At 38.8% G+C, this 14,408-nt stretch overlaps 1 protein-coding gene across 1 annotated transcript in view; it reads right to left on the bottom strand.

The window, feature by feature from the left end:
• BANK1 (B cell scaffold protein with ankyrin repeats 1) overlaps positions 1-14,408 on the bottom strand; it is a 137,178-nt gene that overhangs the window by 10,657 nt on the left and 112,113 nt on the right. Inside the window, exons 9-11 of the mRNA XM_053941621.1 lie at positions 13,869-13,965; positions 12,091-12,384; positions 8,990-9,298 (exon numbers count right to left, since the gene is read on the bottom strand). Coding sequence (XP_053797596.1) covers positions 8,990-9,298; positions 12,091-12,384; positions 13,869-13,965 — 700 coding nt within the window. The remainder of the gene's footprint in view (positions 1-8,989; positions 9,299-12,090; positions 12,385-13,868; positions 13,966-14,408) is intronic.

Genomic DNA, 14,408 nt, shown 5'->3' with positions numbered 1-14,408 from the left:
TGTAACACCCAGAAGGTGGGAATTGCTCAGTTTCTGACATAGCCTGTGTAGCAGTTGCTTTCTCTCAAGTCTCAGTTCTGATTTTCGCTAAACAAACAGACATTCTAGAACCTAGAATAATTCCTGCCAATTAAGTAATCCTCTGTCATCACTGCAATGCAGCAAATGTGCCAGTTCAATGGAGCAAATATTTTCCTGGGGACCAAGGCCCAGGCCAAGGGAGCTCTGCTGAAGCAGCAGAGCAAGCACGCTCTCACTTATGCCCCTAGCTCAGCCAAACACGGTTACATTTTAACTTTTTAAATACTTTTCTCTGTAATTATCAAAGAATCCTACGAAGTATTTTTGCAGTGTTTTCTTCTCTACTTGAAATAGTATTCTCCTTCTAAAGACGAAATTAAAGTAATGAGAGCACAGAGGTAATGCAGGCAGCCTGAATTTTACTGCATAAGGAGGAGAAGGGACATACTCAACAATGTGCCTGATTGGAAAGCACTTTAATTGATAGGCTTTGAAATTTCTGCTGAGTTTTGCAGGGTTGGAGTAATCAGAAATGGAATTACTCTTCCAGTGAAAAGTAAAATTCTTAAAACCACTTTATGTGCTGCATCTTGCTGAAATGATTTTAGTTGGCAGCAAGTATTCAGTGTGGGTGAGGTCAGTGAAAACAAACGCCTGTTTCTGGAATGCCTGGAAAGGCAGGAACATTCCACTGTACAACTGCCATAGGCTTTGGGAGAACTCTGGCAATTCACCCTTTCATTCCCACATTCCAATTACTTATGAGCTACTTGAACGCAGCAGGGAAATAAAAGAAACAGGTAATCTTGCACAGGGATATAGTCCATTGGTTTTTTTTAATGGAAGATAAAGTAAATATTCCTTCAGTAAAGCAATATTAATATAGCAATTCTTTAAAGTGTCAGAATGTCACAATCCTTCAAGTAAGAATATATATATATATTTATTTTCTGGGCCTCTCTGGCACAAATAATCTGATTAAAATGTTCCAGTACTTCTATCATACTTACTGTGCACCCTTCAATAACATCTGTATGATCAGAAAGAGAATCCTTTTGGATTTTTAATCATGTTGTGACTGGCTAAAGTACCAGTCAAAATCTACATATTAAATGTCCTGACCCTATCCATTCCATTTCATTTCTGTCTACAACAAACTTCTGTTGCAGTTTCTCAGAATTAAAGGAGGCTGAGAGAACTAAAAAGTAATTCCACTTCATTCCCTCTCCTCTCTTCAGCTGCTACAGGATACAGATGAAGTTCTTTGCAAGCCCTAAGTACATTTTTATGTCTCAGGCAGTAAGACTTCTCTTTGGGAATGCAATGTAACCTCAATATTCTTCCAGCAAAGCAAACTCAGAGAGAATGAAACTACTGCAATATTTTCTAATAGGACACGAAACCAGAAAGCAACATTTAAAAAGTGGGACAAAATACAAATTTTGTGGCAAATATGCAGAACTCTGGGAAAATCCTAACATAAGTCTTGGAAAGTGAGTGGGATCCAACTCTGAACTGCCTGTTTTGTCTCAGACTAACTGAGATGCTGTTTCAGGCTGTCTGCACATGCAGGTAAATAATGCTATGAGGCTTGAAATTTGGTTGCTATTTTCATGGTTAGCACCACAAAGGGGTTAGAAAAATTTGAAATCTAAATCCTTTGTGTATAATTCTGAACTAAAACCATTTTATAGTAGCAAAGTGCAAGAAACTGGTGAGTATAAAGGGTCTAGAAAAAGAGAATGAAAGTTTTTGCAGTAGATGCAAATTGACAAAAGGGACAGGAATTTGATTTTCAGAATTAACTGAATTTCTAACACAAAGCTGTAATGTTAAGGAGTCATAGATGCACTATGACATTTCAATAATTGGTTAGCGACATAATTAGGAAACACAGGAAATCAAAACACGGGAAGAGATAGATCATGGAAGAGAAGAACTCATATCAGCTAAGAGGCAATGATCAACTAAGATATGGTTTCTAATTTATATTTTACTTTACTCATCTAAACTATGAGGGATGTTGCCTGATTTGTTGAATTGGCAACATTACCTCTAAAAATGAAACAAGAGTTTCCACTATGCACTAGTGAGTCAAACAAGCTAGACTGATGAACCTACCTTCTGAAAGAATATATGAGCTAATCATACCTAATACATACTTACTTGACACTTTCAGTAGCACAAACACAAAGGAGAAAAGACAGTGATTAAAAAAAAATCAATAAATATCACTATTTTGAATTCAGTCTGCTTAGGAAATTCAAGATGCATTTATTCATCAGCTTCAATGAGCTGATGTTCCAAACAAAATTATCTATTACTGTTTTCCTTAGGAAACATTCAAAATTTAAATATAGGAAAACAAAATCTTTACATGAACACATGGCTAAGTGATAATTCAAATTAATTAGTATACTAGGGTTGCACTTAGTAACACAACTCAGTTGCAAATTACAGTGGGTTTGCAAGCTGCCTCCTTGTTCTTAGTAGGTTTTTACTTCATTCATTTTAGAATCGTCATGTAATTAATTCGTGATTAATAGAAGAGTGGAGAAGGAGGGGTGAATTGCTGTTTAGGATATTTTGCAGGGAGAGATTCCTGCCTTTGTCCATTCAATTTTTTCCACATTATTTAAACATTTTAACATTTAAACTGTGCATGCATAGCACCTAGGCAAATAAAAACTTTAAGTTCTTTTTTCTGGTAGGGATTGGATTGTAAATTAGATGTAGCACAGCAAGAGATGACAAATACACAGAGAATACTAAGGAAGGAATATAGTAGAATGATGCTTATTATTCAGGAGAGGAGAACTCTGAAGGTGTTTGTTCACATCTTTTTAGATCTATTTTCCTTTTGTCTGTTTTGTTTGCTAACACATTGAACATCACTCAGCATGAGGACTCAAGAGAGGTCATCAATGCAATGCTAACCAGTAAGTTTTGTAAGAGATGATTAATGACCACTCCCAAAATTTATACAAAATATTTCACATATTCAAAATGAAAAGAAAAAATTCCAGTGATTCATAACATGAAATCAACTAAGGAAATGGGATCTTGTAAACAGACTTTTTTCTTTTCACAAGGCAAGGCAGCTGGGCATGGATTAAAAGCATATCATCATGGCTCATGAATATGACCTAGGAAGGTCCAGGTATTGTGGAGAAGGGATGGCTGTATGGTACAAGGTAACAAAGGCTCAAGTCCCAGAAGCTGTCCTGTGAGGGCATCATCAGTGTCTGGGTACACCTACACCATGACGAGGCAAAGGGAAAACGAGTAACCACATCTACACTGATACAGGAATTCTGATCAGACCTAAATGGGCAGCCTGACACTCAAGATGTTTTTGAGAACACACAACAGTAATATTTCATCAGAATAAAGACTAGGTGATGCCATGTGCACCTGCAGAAATACCAACCTGCCACCTTGCTCCCTTTCATTGCCAGGGCTTTTCAGTGACAGCATCATGTCCACTCATCCCAATTTAGGCTATTGCCAGCCTAAGCTAGGATAAGTGGATCCTTATTCTACCTTCCACAGCTATTTAGCTGGCTGAGAATGAACCACTCCATTTTCTCAGACCAAAAGTAAAATGATTTTAAAAGGAATTACGGTGTAATGACAATGTGAAAATACTAATCCAAAAATAAACATATGCTCACCAGCAATTCCCTTCACAATTTGCAGTGAGATTCTGAGTTTGACAAATATGACCTCAAATCTGTTAGAATTCCAGCAACTTTGGTCACAGAGGGACCTCAGGAGACTCTACAGAGATGACTCCCCTACACTGAAGCAAGATAATAAAAATAATACCAGAACCTCCTTCTTACAGAAGGAGTAAAGAGTAAGTGAGTGAGTGAGTGAGTGAGTGAGAAGAAGAGGCACCAGTGGTTAGTTCAAGGTGCTGCTCAGAAGGTAGTGTCAATGTACTGTGTACTACATTACCACACACAATGAAACAGCTCTCACATCTCTGCTCTTGTCAGAATTTTGACTTAGTGCACCATGGAAGCTGGAAGGACTTTAGTGACATACTCAAGGAGTGCTTGCTCCAGGGTGTAAAACCTGAATATACTTCTTTAGTCCCATTTTTCTTGAGCAGAGAAAAGCAAAAAGGGAAGGACTCTATACATGTTTTTACTACAAATACGGTATATATGGAACAGTTTGGTTTGCCAGACAGCATCCCATAAATATTTTTCTTTCTCTGCACCTTATTTAGTACTTGTTTCAATCTACCAAAGTTGAGATAGCATAAAATCTGATTGAATGAAGACCAGGGGGAAGCTGGTATATCACTCCCAACCAGGCCTGTAAGAACAGTCTAACTGCCAGCCAAACAGTGCTTCCTAGTATTTCATTCATGGAAAAACACCCTTAAGTGAGGAATACATAATGAAATTCATCTGCAGTGCAGTACTTTATACTCCCTGTAGGAGAGTACTACAAAATCTCTCTGTGGGACATAAATGTTTTGCAATTTGCATGGCCTCTGAGGCTTCACTTTGGAAACCCCTGCTTTAGAGCATTTAAACAATTGGCTTAGTAAGAATTACTGACTCAGGATGTGATCATTGTATTTCCCAGTAATCAGTTCCAAGACACTAACAGTTCTGTTCTGGATTTTATTTATTCACTTCAGTGGGTTTATGCTGTCTATTCTGTAGGTGAGATATTTTGCTTCCCTAAAAATATCCACTGGATACTACTTCTTCTGCATACTCTATGATTTTGATGAGCAATGAGAATGTTATTCTCCACTGGAACAGTAACTGGAAAATATATTTTTCCACTTCTAAGTTTTAAACCTACTGTGAGGTCCCACAGACAGCTATCTTTAAACAGCAAAATGTTTTCAGTGCACAGAAGGGAAATACATTCCTTCAGGGACTTGAGAGAGGTTTGCAGAGAAATAAAGGCTATAGCATAGGAAATTTATGCTGTTGTAGGGCAGGTATCCTTGCTGCAGAGAAACCCTTTCATACTAATGGTCTGTGATGAGAGGTAAATGACTAAACCAGGACAGTAATGCAATCCTTAACCCTGAGGGAGTCCTAGTAGGTCAGGCTTCAAGGAATTCCAGGGGCATTGCAGAAATTCATGCATCTGTCCTACAACTACACAAATGACTCTGGTTTCCAGCTCAAACAAACTTGGTATCAATAGGGAACATTAAAAATTGCACTCTAAACTAAAAATACAACACTTTCAGATGTTTATTTAACAGTTGTTTTGGCAGCAGACAATTGAACAAAACACTGAAATGACCTTCAGAGGAATACTAAGTGCTTAAGGAATGGAAAGGGAGCACAGTAAGAGTGCACACCATCTGGACAATGAGCTACTTGGCACCGACTTGCAGCTCCACTGGTTGATAAGCCTTTCACACACAAGATAAAATTCTTGCAGTGGACTAAATTAAAGAACAAATCTACTCTATGTTAATAATGCAGTCTGTTTACCAGTGTTCAATACAGCAGTTTGAATGTTCATTAAAATTTGAAAGTATAATAAATGAAACTGAGTAAAAGTGATTAGAACATTTATGTTTTAAATCTTTCAACTCCCCCATGTTTCCCAGAATTTATGTGTCAGCAAATTCTAGGCAGATGCTCAAGCTGTAAATTGTGGTAGTTCAGTTCTGACAACTTGCATCACTGACTGTTTACTGCCTAGGTTTTGAAGTGTAGATCTTGCTCTGAAAGTGACTCTTGTCAAGTCCTATGTTTGCTTTCTATAGATCAACAGTTTCCCTATCCTCTTTTGCAGAACACAAGGTGGGGTAATCTACAGGGAGCAGGCTTTCTGCCCAGTATAAACTTGATATTCCATGTATTTGAAAGCTGCTTATTACAAAGAAAGCTATTTGCTTGTTTTTTTCTTGGTTGCTAGTCTCATGGAAGCACCACCACTTTTGCTTAAAGGAGAATATACTCTTTTGTAATGTCATGGCCTTCATTCAATGTGTGGTGAAAGCACTCATAGAAATTCAGCCATTTGATTTCTCCAGATGGATATAAAAATAAATTTAAAAGAGTCACCTGCACGCAATCCAGGAGGCAAAAGGCATTTCTGCTATGCAATGCTTACTTCCCCCTACAAATAAATGAGCCCATCTATGGGCACATAAAGTACAAGAAAAAAAATGCTCCTCTTGCATCTCTGCATGGCACAATCACACCAGCCTCTGCCATCCTTGGGGCATGAAGCTTTCCATGTACTCCCAAAGTAGAAGGGGATCCATCTGTGAGCAAATGCCTTAACACAGCCCCTCTCTGTGCATCATACTCCGTTCTGTTTTTCCACAGGACCTGTGTCTTACTGAATGCCAGAAGGGAACAGCTCTGAAGATCAACCAGAACTGTGCCGTGAAGACAATCTGTTTCTTACAGGGATATTAAAAGGTGTTTTAGAAATTAAAAGGTATTTAGCAAATAGAAAGTGAATACAGAGGAGGGAAGGATGGCTCAGTTAAGTAACTAGAAGTTGCTCTGCAGGACAGTTCTTCTCTTTCCAACAAAGCCCTGGCCAAAGGTCAGACAAGTCATTTAAGGCAGCAATCCAACTGGCAATGCCTGACGTCAGAGTACTGACCAGACACAAAAAGGATTTAATCTGAAGTTCTGAGAACTCATAGTGGCCACTGAAATCAATGGTGTCTCTGCTTTGAATGAGTACAGTGTTATTAATTTTGTTCACCTCAAGAATCTTAGTTACTTCATACTGGGCATCCCATCAGTGGATGCAGAATCAAAGGGTTTATAATGTGAGGGTCTGAAACAACACAAGGGGCCTCAGAGCAGGCACGAATTATATTTAAAACAAAATGAGAATGAAAAACACTGATGTTTTTTATGCTTACCCACTTTAGATGAAATGAAAGAAAATATCTGAGATAAATACCTGCATATGGCTACCTACTTATTATTGTATTGAAATGTTCCTGGCAGGGAGAAAGGGTAAAACTACTTAAATTCTAACTTTTTGATTATTTGACTTTGCAATATCTGCAATGAGCTTTTTACTATAATAGATGAAAACAAACCCCAAAACCACCATAAATTTATTTGCTGGATGAAAAATGTGTTTATGCATAACTAGAGTATTTTACACTGTTTAAATTATAAAGGAAGGGCTGCAGACACCTGCAGGTTTTAATGATGGACTGGAATTAAGTTTCCTGGTTCATACAGATGAAACAATCTTTTTTTTTTTTATCAAATATAAGCAGTCCTAAAATAATAAATTTGAAATTGGGATGTTGCTGGACTAGAAAGAGAATTTTTTAACCAATGCGGAGGAAAAACACTGCCAATCCAAGTATCAAGAAAGAAATCTTTCAGCTGAAGATATATCCCTCCTGCCTAAAATTTCACTAGCTATCTCAGGAATCCCTGGACAAAAGAGAGATATTCTAGGTCTGAAACCAGCAGGATAGGTAGGAAAACAGCTGAGTGGTCAGCTGAAGGTTTCTTGAAGTGTTTCCATTTTTCTTCATGAATTGTGTATGCAAAGGATCATGAGCCAAAGGCTGATTTCACAAAACTACTGGAAAATAATTTGTCTACCACTACATCCTTATGAAAGCAAAAGGTAAAAAACCTGTGGGTGTGAACATATGAATATATGTATATACACATGGGGAACCACAGCCCCATCAGAGCAGCCCCTCTGATAGCATCTGCCTTAGCCAGTAAACAAAGCAGAAACACTCCAGTACAACAAGAGACAGTAAAAGCAATCTCCCAAATAAAGCATCTCCACTAAGGGTTTCCAAGTCACTGGCCTATGAAGATGGACCAAGATTTGAGACACTGCTCTAGCAACCTCAGTTAAAGCAGCCATGTCATGACTTCTGTAGCTGTAACAGGCCCCCATACCCATCCATTCTTGGATTACACTGTAATGATTCGTACTTATACCTCCTGAATATGCTGAAGAAAGAACAACTAAATGATGAATGCATTAGCTCATACATTCTGACTCTAACCTGGAGTTACACAGCCTGAAGGAAGAGAGCTACCTAGGAAGAATAAAAGAATCCACTGAGATAGGCATGAAAGAGGAGGTGCTACTCTGTATTTGGTAGGATGTTCTGGGCAATATAAATTCTGTTCTAGTGTAAAACATGTGCAGCATGAAGTAAGGAACTTAATGGTGTCCTTTGACAGCCTATTTTTTACCACCTATTCTTATGCATTGGCAGGCTTTTGTAGAAGAGGCTGGAGATGCAGGCAGGAAGGATTTTGGGACTTACAAAGAGATCTCTGCAGTATATCCACTGAATTCCTTTTGTTACTTTCAAATTTGGTTTCAGTCTGAATTGGGTTACAAAGATATCTGAAATCCTTTCCAGTCTTGTATTTCCACGAAATAGCTAAAAAAAGTCTCCCAGTTTTCATAGAAGTGGTAAAAAGATATAATTTTCCCCTCAAGAAATATAATGATCCTACCTAGAAATGCCCATTCCTAGCATTTCAAATTGGATAAAAGGTATTTGAAAGAGGAATCCTCACACAGGCATTTCTCTGAGAAAAGAGAATTCTTCTCATCAGTAAAAAAAAAATCTAAGAGAGATATTTCAGAGTAAAAGAAAAACCATTTTGATAAAGAAGCTGGAAAGAAAGCTAAATTCAAATAGCACATTCTACATTCAATTGCTGTAACATACACACTCACAGCTAGCCCAGCTATTCTTCGTTTTCTATCATATTGTAATAATTTTTTAAAAGCTAAATAAAAACTGTGATACTTACTCTGATGCAAACTGAAAATTATTCAGAAATGTTCTCAGCTCATTTGAAGGGTGAGAATAGGTTGACTGAAACAAACAACGTGTTTGTTTGAAGGCAGCTGATCTTGGTGTTTTAGAAAATGTTACTGCTCAAAGAGAAGAGACCAAGAGAAGAGTCTACATTCTCCCAGAAAATATTTACGAGGCAGCAGCACCAACCTTGTACAATGTAGGGAGTGTTCTCCTCCTTGACCAGCGAGCACATGGGCCGGGGTGCAGGGGCTGGTGGCCTGTTCATGATAAAGGACCTGCAGTGCTTCCTTTTCTCCTCCTTGTGCTCCTTCTGCCCCAGGATGAGGTCGTACACACATTCATCCTGTGCCACACAAGTGTAGGGGTGCTCCTCCTCACTGTCCTCCTCACAGGAACCCTGGTCTTCTCCACAGCATGCGGTTGTGAGTCCATCACCCTGCTCTCTTTTACTCCTGTCCATCACAAAAGTCCTCTCTGAAAAAGGAAGGAATTGTGTTGCATATACAGGGTAAGGAGAGGAGATTGTGACTTATATTAAAGCTTTAGAGTTCCTAAAGTAGCTCAGAGACCACATTTCACTTCTAAACTAAAGCACGCTCATTTTCTGATCATCTAGTAGAGAGGATGTCCCAAAGGAATAATTCCAACTTCAGGGCCTCCTCATGATTTCACATCAGATTATCAAAGGTAGGTGCTTAGCTATTAGCCACAAAATAAATGGATTTATTTGCAGAAACACTGAGTGCCCCAGTCGCTCTCATGAGAGTTACACCAACATGTAACTGACTGTAACTAACATGTAACTCATGGTTATGCCAAGTAAGTGGTACCGCGGCCCTTGGCATTCTGAAAAGTCAAGCTGTTTGCTACCTGTTGCAAAAATGACTTAAGAATTGAAACTTAATTTAGGTAATGTTGGATTTTGTGTTTCCTATCTCTTCAATATCCCACAGGGTTTTGAGGGCTTTACAGATCTACAGTAGGCCAAGGTGAAGAAGAAATTGAAAAGCCCTTTACAATGTAGGTAAAATGTACGACCTCTTACCAATCTATGCTAAGACTATCCAACTCTCCCCCCTCCAAAAACTTCCATGTCTCTCTGTATTTCCTATACTTCATATATTTCATAGTACAGCTACTCAAAACTTGCTTTTCTCTAGTTGTTGCCTTTTACAGCATTAAAAGGCATTGATGATTTCCCTGATACCTGGATTTGTTCTGATTTACCTTAAAACATCCACAGACTGCTAAGAGTTAGAAGCTGTCACTGAGGCTGGTGTTCCCATAAATGTTTATAACTTCCTTGGCATGATTACCCATCTTTCCTGCAAAAACAGTAGACCTGGTGCCTGGAATCCTTGTACTGACTCATGTTTCCCTTGTGCTGTAATTTACTGCCTGTACATATGTGTATCTGCTAAACTTGGCTGTGGTCACTACTGGTGTTTTCAATCCTTTGGCTGCTATTTAAAGAATTACCTGTTTCTGGGTTCAGAGGAGCTGAACAACCTTTGTAAGTGGGATATATTTGTTAATGGGATGTACTATTAATGTATGTACTATTAACGTGTATTCTGGCTAAGATATATGTTTTAAAACTACAAGTGGTGTTAATACACCTGCCATGAGCAATATTTTGTTTCCAGGTCACTATACAAGTTCCATTTCTTTCTCTGTAGGGTATTCGTTCTTTCAGCTCCCACAGGGGGCACTCTCAGGCCACTGCCAAAACACAGACTTGAAGAAGAGGGGACTTGCCTTCGAGGTACTCCACAGCAACTCCTAAAGCAAGCAGCTGGCTGAAAATATGTAGCAGTACCTCATTACAGCTCCTCTTTGAAAGGAAGCATCATCCTCATCTAGAGGAATTCTGATGCCCCGTTCGCCAGTGATGAAACCACAGCTAAACACAGAATAATTCAGAGCATGTTTTAAATGAACTATTCCCACAGGAGCATTCAGAGATGAACTCTGCTTTACCAGCACATGAGTTGGCACAGGACACCAGGAAACTTTCTCTGCTGGTACTCACATGGAGACAGAGAGTATTTGGCAGAGAGGGTCACATTACTGTGGTGATGTAGCTGTATAGGAACTATTCCAAAACAAGCATTTATAACAAACCTACACCAACAAATCCCATGTGCCAAAACTGATCCCTCATTTATACACACATATAGATGCAGTTGAGTGTTTTGTGGGAAGCAAAACACACCTTTAATGTTAATTTTATCCTGCCCCTCTTTCTCTTAGAATTCACTTATGACTTTCTACCTACAGCCATTTCTTTCCTGCACAGCAGAACACAGGATAAAACCCCACCTATAGCAAGTTATTTCTGCCTAATGATGTGAACATCAGAGTGCTTGGTGATGGCAATTTCAGACTCTAATAGGTTACACCAAGTTTGAAAACAGAGTTAACAGTAATAAACTGTGGAGAAGCTGAAAAGCAATTTGTCTGCACACTTATCAGCAGTGTCTATAACAAATAAGACGGGTGGTTTTTTCCCCCCTATGCAACTATTCAAAACTGGTATTTAAGCTTGAATTATTTTGCATACTTGTTTTTCCTAATGAGAAAAATTGATGATCATCCCTCCTGAAACAGATGCAATAGTACTTTGAGTTTCCCATCACTTTAATCAACACAAGATTTTAGATTTTTACTCTGGGGCAGATGTATTAAAAAAAAGGCAAAGGCAAAGCATTTGTCAGAATTTTTGCCTTTCTTTTCAATCTGCAATATAAATTTTTACTTCTATATAACTGCAACACTAGCTAAAATGTAGTAAGATACTGTTACTTCTCTCTGCATGGCCACTTTCTATTAAGTCTACCTGTGAAACTTCAAGTAGTATATTAAATATAATTAAATATTTGCATATTAAATCACAATAGCATTTCATGTTTTAAAATGGTAAAAAATGAAGTCAACTTTACCAAAATACAGGCTTCATCTTTGTTTCAAGCCTCTCTTGTAAATCCAATGCACCACACACTCTTTGGCAGCTCTTTGAGATAGGTAGAGTGAAGAAAAGCTGAACCCAGCAGCCCATATCACAGTATTACCTGACAAACCTGGTCATGAGTATTTTGATGCAACAAAGATCACATGCAGATGCTTGTTTTGCAGAATTATGGCCTCATATGCACAAGCTTGCTTTGTAGCACCAGGGCCATTCTGCCCAGCTACTTCTAGAAGTGACCAAACCAATCTCTACAGCAGTACATTGTCTGCCCTTGCACATGTTTGTATCCAGGGTTATTTTCCTCCCAAGATCGTACCTTGTGATGAATTATGCAGATTGTCCTGCCTTCGGATGCCAGGCAGATTTCGAGGGGGAGGAGGGGGTGGCCTCTTGCAGAAAAAGCAATCTCTCCTGCTCTCCTTGAGCTCATCCCCTATGTTGACATACAAACTGCCAGGACTGTGAAGGCTGTATGAATCCTCCTCTTCTTCATCTTCATATTCTGTCTCCTCTCTGCTGTCTTTTAGGTCATCCTTCTTTTCCTCATCCACTTCAACTTCTTGTTGGCATCTCGATCCAACTGCATATTGATCTCTTGAGTTCTGCTTGGCTTTTAATATTAAAGAAAGCATTATTTCACTTAAAAACTGCATTTCTTGTTTCAAGGATTCCTACAGAAGCAACACAACAGCTAATAAAACTTTTATGAACTGATACAGCAGGAAAGCTGTCAAATTTACATCATCAGTGAAGAGCTTTTTAAATATTTACTAAATCAACAGTGGAAGTTTTATCTTGCTACTCTGATACACACCATCTTTGTGTGTGCAATGTTAAACTTTTCTAGAACGGCTGTCAGAATGAAATCACACACATCTTTCCTGTCTCCAGAACTTCTGCTACCTGACTTTCAAAGCAGCACAGTGCAACACTTTGCAAAATAAAGCCTCAGCTCACACATCTGTGTTACTGCTTTTTGTACAATGGGATTTTGGTGGTGATTTGAATCTCTCTAAAATGAAATAGACATTGCCCATGAGAGACATGACTGCAGACTTGTGGAAACAGAGCTCTTCTGTCTCTAGTGACCCACAGACCAAAACCAAAGTGGAGGGACAGTAAAGTGTACATTTAAATCACTATGTGCAGCATCAAAATTTTAATAGTCAGTCTCAGAAAGGTAACAGAGTAAACTACACAATCTGTCAGCAGACCTTACCGAGCCTTAGATGTAGGTTTCCATTCTGAGTTATCCTTTGGTGAAGCCTGCCTTTCACCACTGATTCAAATGGGAGGTTAAGGCATTACCTGGCTAACGTGGTACAATTCATGCTCTTTTTCTAGGTGTTCACCCCGAGGTGCTCTCATATACAATGTGGCAGAGACAGTGAAAATTTTATCAGAGCAAACTTTTTTTCACAGTGTCTATCATCTACCTCTATGTGCTAAAGCAACCAGTTTGAACTTTGCAAGTAAGAAATGACCTTTTCATATGTATGAGACAGTTGAAAAAATAAAATTGTCAACAAGATAAAAAGAGGATTAAATTTAGTCTCATAGATCCATGATACTGTAAGATATGTGCAAAAATATATTGGTAAATGCAAACAAGAAACTTTGCAGTTTTCAAGGGGAATGCATACGACCACACAGATCATCAACAGGCTTGTCACAAATCTATGCTTGGAAGTAGGAACATGAAGCTGTAAAATGTCAACTATCTGTGCCTCCACACAGGACTCGACTGCACCTGTAGGCAGCGCCTCCCATTTTATGATGGTTCTTCTCTGAGAGCTTGGAGAATTCAGCAGTTTTGTAGGTTCAGAGTGGAGATCACAAATTTCCAGAGTTTAAAAGAAGGGGTGGTTGCACTGAGGTCTCTCTTAACGAGCAAGAACTTTATTATCCCAACTGAATCCCTCAACTGCCTTCTCCATTTAGGACATCTGCCCGCCCTGGAAGTTGCAGTAACATGTGGAAATTGAAAGTGTCAAAGTAACTTGCCCTCTCTGCCCAGAAGTTCATTCATTTGATGCATCACATGATACATTCATTTGAGCAGTACCAACTAAGCTGTCTAACAACATGACTTACCCACAGCTGGTGGAGTTTCCAAGCCTAACATAAGCTCATAAGTGTTGCTGTCTTCCACTTCCTCCTTGCAATTACTGAAATCACTTGCTGCATAGTTCTAGAAAGAAAAACAAAGGAGATGATGTGTTTTAGTAGCATTATCTCCTGCCTTCACATTTTGCCATTGATATAATATACAACATTCTGCTAGGAGGAAAGTAAAGACAGAAACATCATGCATTTGCAGCTATGTAGTGGTCTACACACTGCAGGCAAAAGGACTGTGTATCTCTGTGTACAGTGAAAGGACACAATGTTCTGACACCAAACACCAAGTTTGCACAGCAAGGATTTAAACTCATTGACTTTCCCTTTCCCTAGCACTTTGCTGGGCTGTCTAGACAGTTCCCAACTCTGCTCCCAGCTATGAAGAACTCAAAGATTCAAGATCAGCAACAGAAAAACACGAAGTCCATAGGACATTACCAAAGAGCTCAAGGGTGCAAGAAATCTCTGGGGAGCTCATTACAAACAGTGGTTTGTACCAAAAGCCACGTGTGT

This window comes from Vidua chalybeata, chromosome 4 (assembly GCF_026979565.1).
Source record: "Vidua chalybeata isolate OUT-0048 chromosome 4, bVidCha1 merged haplotype, whole genome shotgun sequence".
Classification (NCBI taxonomy): Eukaryota; Metazoa; Chordata; class Aves; order Passeriformes; family Viduidae; genus Vidua; species Vidua chalybeata.
This window is presented reverse-complemented; position numbering and strand designations above follow the sequence as displayed.